This window comes from Nematostella vectensis, chromosome 13, assembly GCF_932526225.1.
Source record: "Nematostella vectensis chromosome 13, jaNemVect1.1, whole genome shotgun sequence".
NCBI classification, from domain to species: Eukaryota; Metazoa; Cnidaria; class Anthozoa; order Actiniaria; family Edwardsiidae; genus Nematostella; species Nematostella vectensis.
This window is the reverse complement of record NC_064046.1, coordinates 2,194,818-2,203,053: the sequence shown is the minus strand read 5'-3', so window position 1 is coordinate 2,203,053 and position 8,236 is coordinate 2,194,818. Positions and strand designations below refer to the sequence as shown.

Below are 8,236 nucleotides of genomic sequence, written 5' to 3'. Positions count from 1 at the left end.
TTCTGATGCCATAGCACAAGTAAATAGGCAAGCATAGTTCATAAAGGACAAGTGAATAGGCACATAGTTCATAACTCGTTTAATGAACCGAATAAACTAAAGCATGCTATTAAAACTACTGGACTAGGCAAGTTGCTAACTAGAAACTAAATAAAAGATACCAAATCATTTAATTACAGTTGTTGGAGTTGGAATCCTGTCTAAAATTTTTATGAAAAGTTAGCAGATAAATCTCTTAAAATGGGTTACGTCGGATCACGCCAGAAGACTAAAGCCGTCCATTGGTACATACAGAGCTCTTACTAGAGAGAAACACTTTGACAACTGCTTCAGCTAAACTATGATTGTACTTGAACATACCCGAGTGAAAATGGTTAAGAGTCAAACCAAAGTAAATTGTATACGCCTGCTCTCGTTATAGGTATCATCAAAGGTAAATGGCTCAAGTCTAGCTACAGTAAATAAGGTCTTGCTCTTCATGAAGCAATTAAGAGTTTCAGTTTCGTTAAAGGTCTCACCAAAGGTTGATGGCTCAAGTCTAGTTAGAGTAAAGAAGCTCTTGCTATTCATGAAACAATCCACCGGGGTTTATTTTCGTTAAAGGTCTCACCAAAGGTCGATGGCTAAAGCCTAGTTACAGTAAATAAGGTCTTGCTCTTCATGAAACAATTTAGAGTTTCCGTTTAGTCAAAGGTCTCACCAAAGGTCGATGGCTCAAGTCAAATAACAGTTAATAAGGTCTTGCTCTCCCCCGCATGCCTTGTACAGTGCCAATAGGTGACCCCCTAGCGCCACGGAACTGGGATCGTGGGATACCAGCCTGCGGGTTCATTGGTAGTCTGGGATTTCCCCTAGGCGCCATTCCACGTGGCACCGCTCCTCGGGGCGCCATTCCTCCTCTCAGGGGTGGGCCTCCCGGGGCTGCTCTTCCGCCAGGGGGTGGAGCTCCACGTGCTACAGGAACTCCCCTCATGGCTCCTCTGCCAGCAAGGCCACCATGAACCGGGGCTGGACCTCTCTGTCCGGGTATAGCACCAAGGATGCCTCTTCCCACTGGCGCTCCTGGAGGCGCAGTGGCAGCAGGGGCCCCAGGCCTCGGAACTGCACCATATGGTGCGGCGACTCTAGGCTTGGCACCGGGCGGAGCTGGCCCCCTTGCTTGGTACCCAGTGGGGGCGGATGATGGTGGATATCCTTGGGGTGCAGCAGCAGCAGCAGGGGGAGGATAAGCTTTTGGAGCAGCGACACTGGCAGGGGGAGCCCCATAGGCTTGCTGTTGGGGAGGGTACTGTCCCACTGGAGCCGACGCTACTGATGCTGCTGTCTGTCCGACAGTATATGCTGATGCGGTGTAACTCCCTGTTGCAGATGCATACGAGGCAGGTACAGTTCCGTAGCTTGGTGCTGCCGAACCATAGCTAGAGAGAACGGAGTTTCTGTACAGACTTCCTGCTGCTGCTTGTGTTGCAGCTGCAGTTGAGATGGCCTTTATGGCCTGAGAAGCCTGGGCTGCAAGATCTAACGCTTTTGCTGCAGGAAACAGTGGTTTTACAGGCTTTGAAATGCCAGCTGAAGAAATATTTGCTCCTTGGGATGGTGGATATGCTGCAGGTTTCGGTGCAGCGGCAGTTAGAGAGGAAGCAGCAGAAGCTGTTTGAGATGTAACAGCGGCAACTTTAGACAAAGTTCCAGGGTTTAAAATACTAAGAATCTTGGCCTGCAGGTCGGCTTGCTGTTTAGCAATTGACTGAGCATCCGAAGAGGGCTGACTTGAACTTCCTGATGAATAAGGGTTTTAAAACATGAAGTGTAAGGCGATCAAAAAGTAGCTGTAAACTGTAGGAAAACAGCAAAATAGACACTGATTCTTGAAAGAAAGGATAGGCATGATAAAAGTTATGTATGAGTTAAAAAAAATTGGAAAGAAAACTCCAAAGTTTCGCTCAAACCAAAGTAATCGAAGTAGGTAAAATATAAAATAGATCACACCGATGTTTAAAGCAAGCATCTGCCAGAAATCCCAACCATCAATCTAACCAAAAGTGGCACAGTAACTGATAAAAAGATATTAAATGTTTGACATTGTAATAGAGACTTCCAAAAGACCTCAAAGTTGAAAATGCAATAACTGATGAAAAGCAGCCACATTACTGTACTCCAAAAAGGCGAGGCTATCAGGAATTAAAAGAATCAAAGAAGAAGATGAAGATGTAAACCTTTTGACTGGTACAAACGTTGACACCAAAATCGAATGTTGATTACCTGAGGCAGAGGATCCAGATTGACCCGCAATCTCTTGTTGCTTCTTGGACAAAGACGCAATCAGCTTAGACAAATCATCTGCAGAAAGATCTTGGCCAGATGCTGCCTTGCTCAGCAGAGAAGTGGTGTCATCGCTACTACGAGGCTTGTCAGAAGACCCATACGACCCCCTACGATCTCTCTCACGCTCACGACTCCTCTCGCGCTCTCTCCCTCTCTCAGGCCCTAAGTCATGCTTTCGCTCAAGCTCACGCTCTCTTTCAAGCTCCTTTTCTTTTTCTTTCTCTTTCTCGCGATCTAACTCCTCGGCACGTTTGCGAAGATCTTGCATGTACTGATCGAAATTCTGGCTGACAAGCCGTAAAGCATCCTCAAGTGGCATATTTCTGTGCTCTGTGTAGAAACAAAATGGTCATGAGTATCAAAAGTTCCCCTCCTTCCCATGTTTAAAAGTTAAACCTAAGAATCTCTGGAAAGTGAAGTATCTGGAAAAAAACACCTGTAGTGTCTATTCCAATCCTCATTTACATAAGACAATATTTATTCCCTTAAAGCAGCATCACTTACAAATTACAGTCTTCTTGTATACGTTAAAAGTGCTATGTGTTCTTAGAGTACAGTCTTACATTTCACAAAGTGAGGATATCCATATAAATACAAATACTGGACAGTAGAAAAATAGGATTATTGATGTATTCTCAAACAAAATGCATTGTGCATCTTGATTCGTTAAATATGTCACAGAGATGTAGATTTGGGGTATTTATATAGATTCATGGCATGCACATTAAAACAATGTTCTTCCACGCTGAAACAACTAAAATATACATTGCACACAACACCAGGAATCACAAAAATAGCACACACGAAGTATCTATTAAATATAATATTAAAAAAAAAAAAAAAAAGAAACCAGCATAAGTATTTGTTCGGCTCCAATGTCACCAACGGTACTTAATAAAAAAAAAGGGAAGTAATAGCAGAGATTTTCTCTAGATTTTTAATGGACTTCTGGAGTAAAAACCACTCAAAATGATTAAATGTATTATAAATATGAGAATATTTAATAGAATAATTAATAGATCAAGAGGGATGATATAAAAATCCAGCAGCGCATAATAATTAGCATAACCTTTTATACATTGATATACACAAGGGTAGTATAATTAAAAATTCCAATTTCAACCCACATAACTTTCTTCAGAAGTGCAAAGAAAGGTTTGCAAGATATACAGTATATCAAATTACAAAGTATCTGAAGGATTTGAATAAAACAACCCACTTTTTCTGAACAAGTCTTTAACAGTAAGTGTTATAAATAGCTGACATGACACTTAGCAAGAAAAGACATTGTACCGGATTGGACAGTGTGGAATGATGTGCATTGTTTTGACAAGGATGTCAAAACAAACAAAAAAATACAAAGACAGCACAAGAATATTTAGTGATAGAACTGGCGAAGAGAGATTTGAGAGTTGCCTGTTTGAACCACAAACAGGATTGCAGAATACATAAATTTAAAAATGCATATCTCTTTATAGCACACGATATCAAAAAATGGTTGTCAATATTGCATTAATGCGACATTTGTTGGTTGAACATAAAGCAATTTTTAAGAGGAGAATACATCTACTGTAACTAAACACAAAGATACAGTCTGTCCCATACACAGTATATTCAAAACACAGCTTGTAATTCTAGATGGTACTTTTTCGTACACATAGTAGTGAGAAAAAAAAACATATATAGTAACAAGAGCTTCCTGAAATTGGCTTGTGAGCAAAATATTTCTGGGAGCTTCATTCGCAAAATATATATAATACATTCTTTAAATTCAATTGTTATAAAGCACAAAAAAACAGCCAAACATGGGCCTCAAAAGAGAAGATCAGGTCCTTCCATGTGTCTGAGCTTGGGGTTTAAAAGGACAAACCATTGTGTAGGTTCACTACAAGGATGTTGTTGGATGAGCTTGTGAAAAAGATGGCACTAGCAATTCTTTGTTAGAAATAGGCGACTCTATTGCAAACTATGAGCACATTCAAGAATTAAGAACTTTTGCATGTTCTTTTATAAGAGCTCTGCTTTTAAACAGTTACATCTTACATTTACGAAGATCAAGATATAACATTCAGAGGTTCAAAATACGACAATTCATTGTGTGAAAGGTAAAAATACCAGGTGTCTACAAATTCGAGAAACTTCATACTGCAAGACCAAAATAAAGCATTTATATTGCCTCATATGTCAGTAACAAGGTGTAAAGTACAGCATTATACTGTACAGTACGTAAAGATAGTTATAAAAAAGACAATAAGGTGACCGTTAATAAGAAAGACCTTCATTCATGTAACCTAACATGCTTTAGACAAGCACAAACAAAACAGCACAAAGGAGCACCTTTTACCTGAAAATGAAAACAAGTTTCAATGTTACAATTTTGCATAGATACCTTGCGGTGTGCCGTGTAAGATGTTCACAGTGACAGAGCGGTGCATCTCGTGCTGGCTGGTGACGACAATGGCATAGAGACCGCCATGGCGAGAGATTGTATCCAGAAGCTCCGTCATGGAGGCGGAGCCGAGTAGCTGCATGTCCGTCACAAGACCTGAATCACGGAACTTCCTCTCTACAATCTCTGCATATCTCCTGCAACAAAATGAATAAAATTTGATAAGTTTTAGGTGACTGAGTTACAGTTGAAAAGCAGTATTGCAATCTTGATGAATCTACCAAATACTATTGTTTATTTTTCTGATCAAATCAGTCTTGAAGTGCTCAAAGAGAAATATTCTTACAATGATTACTTTGCAGCCAGCACTCTTAGCACAACTATTTAAAAAAAAGGAAGAAATTCAACAGAAGTTAGGAAAAATCCACATCTTACTGTTGCCATGGGTCTTTATTTTTATCATAAATAGTACTCTGCTCTCATATTTGTTGCGGCAACTGAAGTACAGACCTATATACTATACTTACATCTGCATTCTGTTTAGCACAATAACCACACAATCGGTAGGGGCAGTTATAGGCTTAGGCGGGGGGAAGGGTTCTTCAACCTCGGGGCGCATTTTCTTTAGGGGTGGACGATAGTCATCCGGGGGGTAGTCCCTGGGGTAGTCATCATAGCGCCGATAGGGATCATCCCGCCTGGGGTCATCTCGAGGGTCATCCCGGTGATCATAGTATGGATCCCTTTCGTAGGGGTCTCTTCTTTCTCTGTCATAGGGGTCTCGCGGGGGAGGCAAGTCATGTCTGCCATATGCATCTCTTGGTGGCGGCTCATCTCTATACCTTTCGCGTGGTGGATAGGGATCTAGGGGGCGATCATAGTGGTCCAGGTAGGGGTCACCTCTTCTTGGCGGTGACAGAGGTCTACCGTAGCGTTCATGCGGGTGATCAAACCTGGGTGGGCGGTCATCATAGCCAGGTCTTCCCCTGTCTCTGTGGGGTGGGGGTGAGAGGCGGTCCCTGCCCCTGCCTCGACCACGCCCATGATCCATACCATGTCTATCAGGGGGTCCGTGCCTATCCGGAGGACCATTTCTGTCAGGGGGAGTGTGCCTATCAGGAGGCCCACTACGTCTTTTTCGCTCTCCAACCAGATTAACATCTGCACGGGAATTTACAATCCGAACGTCTGAATAAAAGGTTTTGACTTCATGGATTATAGAATTTGAGCATTTGTTACCACATTACAGAAAGGGTAAAGCACAGAGTTTTTTCCTTATTGTTACCAACCATTCATAGATTGTTACCAACAATTAATGGATGGAATTGTCACAATAGCATAACAGTTATAGAAATAAACAAAACAAATACATTGAGCATCAAACAAAGGTTTACAGTGCAGCCTGTAAGGCGGTTAACACACTGAGAATTGCTGAGGCAGGTTTCTAGTTTAGTGTTTGAATATATTGCATGTGATTTGCCAAACATAGGTATATATCTGTTGTTTGTCTGCTGTTAACAGTTTTACATATCAGGTTAGATTGTTAAGGTAATTAAACAACATAAGAAGCAACATACCAATTTTCTTTCCATTAATTATCCTTCCATGTTCTTTGGCGACAGCCTCATCAGCCCCTTTCTCTGTTTCAAACTGAACAAAACCAAAGTTTGCATGAAGAGAGCAACCTAACACTTTTCCATGGCGGGAGAAAATTTCTTCCAGGTCTTGTCGTGCTATTTTGTCAGTGGCCAGGTTTCCAATGAATATCCTGCATCTCACAGAGTGTGGGTCATTTTTGTTGGTCTCATAACGACTTTCAAGTTTTGCTCGGTTTCTATCACGATCGGGTGACTTGGATTTTTGGTGGTTGTCCTTTTTGTCACTTGATGGCTTGGATGACGTACTCATGGCAACCAGTGGCTAACAGAGACCTACAAAGGCACCAAATTAATACAATGTAAGACACAAAAGAAAAACTGTAAAGAAAGGAAAATAGGAGGGAAGGGATAACTTTAACAAGGTGTATTGGGAAAATACAGGAATTTATTCAAAAAAAAGTTTAAGCCTTGCAATTAAATATAACTCAATCAAACACTCACATTAAACTGAATACAACCAAATTGTCTAATTGCAATGAAATAAATGTGATTGAATCCTGCAATCTTGTCCGTTTAAGTTTTTGCCCTGGACTACATTTTATAAAATCCAGCCTGAGATTTCACCAAATCTTAAGAACATGCAGAGGCTCAGATAGAAGAAAAAAATTCTTTTTTAGTCCTGATGCTTTCTAAAATGCTGAATCAAATAATGCTTTAAGTAACAATTATTGCTATTGTTCATTAGTGTAATCCTCTCCCTAATAATTCATTGGGTACATTCTGATATGGCCTAAAATTTAAGAACATCGTTATTCAACCTTAAAATGTCCCAAAAATAACAACTGCCCAGCCTCAACTGAAAATTATTACCGTATTACCGTCTCCAAGTTTTTCCAAAATGAAACATACTGTAATTCCCAAGTGAGGTGTATGTAAGGGGAAGAGAGGTTCTCGCCAAGATTTAAGAGAAGCATGATTATTCTCTTTCACACTAACTTTTTTTCGCTTATTTGAAAACACTAACGTTGCGATCGTTAGCCATTCGTCGGAGCAAAAAGGCCAACGATTTAAACTACAGCGAAAGAATTCTGAGGTTTATAAACTTAGTACAAAAAATGACGCAAAGAAAATAGATCTTATGGAAAGTAGGTGTTTACAACGATTCTTGATTCCAGGCTTTATATGGATAAACAATAATATGACTTCATAATGGTCGTCGCCGCTTGCCAGATAAGCGTTTTGGTGTGGGAGATATCTTCATTTTAAGGAACCATACATTACATTTAATAATGCTTTTCGTCACATGAATTTATATTAAGTGTAAGTTTATTGAAAAGTTAAGAACATTAGCAAAAAGAAATAAAAATAAAAGCACAATTTTGCTTTAAGTATAGCTATCGCTTCGCACTTAGGATAACACGAGTTCTAGAATAAGTCCAAGAAAAACCGCGATATAAAAGTAGAAAACCTAAAAAATTCACACTAAAAACTAAACTAGTATACGCACAAGATACTTACCTTATTATTTCTGTAAAGAATGAAGAAAAACGACCAGTTTTGAATAATAAAATCAGAAGAACGGTAGAGAAGCTTTGACGGGAAACATGTGTCGGCTTGGGGAAATTATGGGATATCGGGGTCGCTTAGGCGTAATGCCGCTGGACAGAAACATGCGTGCAGTAGTCCTCAGAGGGTCAACCATAGCACAAAACGAAATACGGAGTAAATTTCAAGAAGCATCAAGAAACAAGTAATGTTTTAGTCGGAGCTTATGCAGACAAATAAAGCTGTATGCCTATTGGTAGGGTGGATGGAAATCCATCCTCTAGGAGTAATTTTCCTCTACGTATTTACTAGGAATGGTTTTCCAAGGATGGCATATGGATCGAAAACTGTTATTTCAGATTCCTAAAAATAGAGAGAA

At 40.2% G+C, this 8,236-nt stretch overlaps 1 protein-coding gene across 2 annotated transcripts; it reads right to left on the bottom strand.

The window, feature by feature from the left end:
* Positions 1–64: 64 nt before the first annotated feature.
* Positions 65–7,974, bottom strand: LOC5508168 (nuclear receptor coactivator 5). 2 transcript variants are annotated; one of them, XM_001628711.3, is made up of 6 exons: positions 7,831–7,974; positions 6,292–6,645; positions 5,242–5,902; positions 4,715–4,911; positions 2,263–2,655; positions 65–1,779 (listed from the first exon to the last, which is right to left on the bottom strand). In XM_001628711.3, the coding sequence occupies exons 2-6, from the start codon at positions 6,620–6,622 to the stop codon at positions 731–733; spliced, it is 2,631 nt and encodes an 876-aa protein (XP_001628761.2). In that variant the 5' UTR covers positions 6,623–6,645; positions 7,831–7,974; the 3' UTR covers positions 65–730. The 2 variants fall into 2 exon arrangements, with proteins under 2 accessions (XP_001628761.2, XP_032232813.1); XM_032376922.2 differs by having other exon boundaries at positions 5,242–5,875.
* Positions 7,975–8,236: the final 262 nt, after the last annotated feature.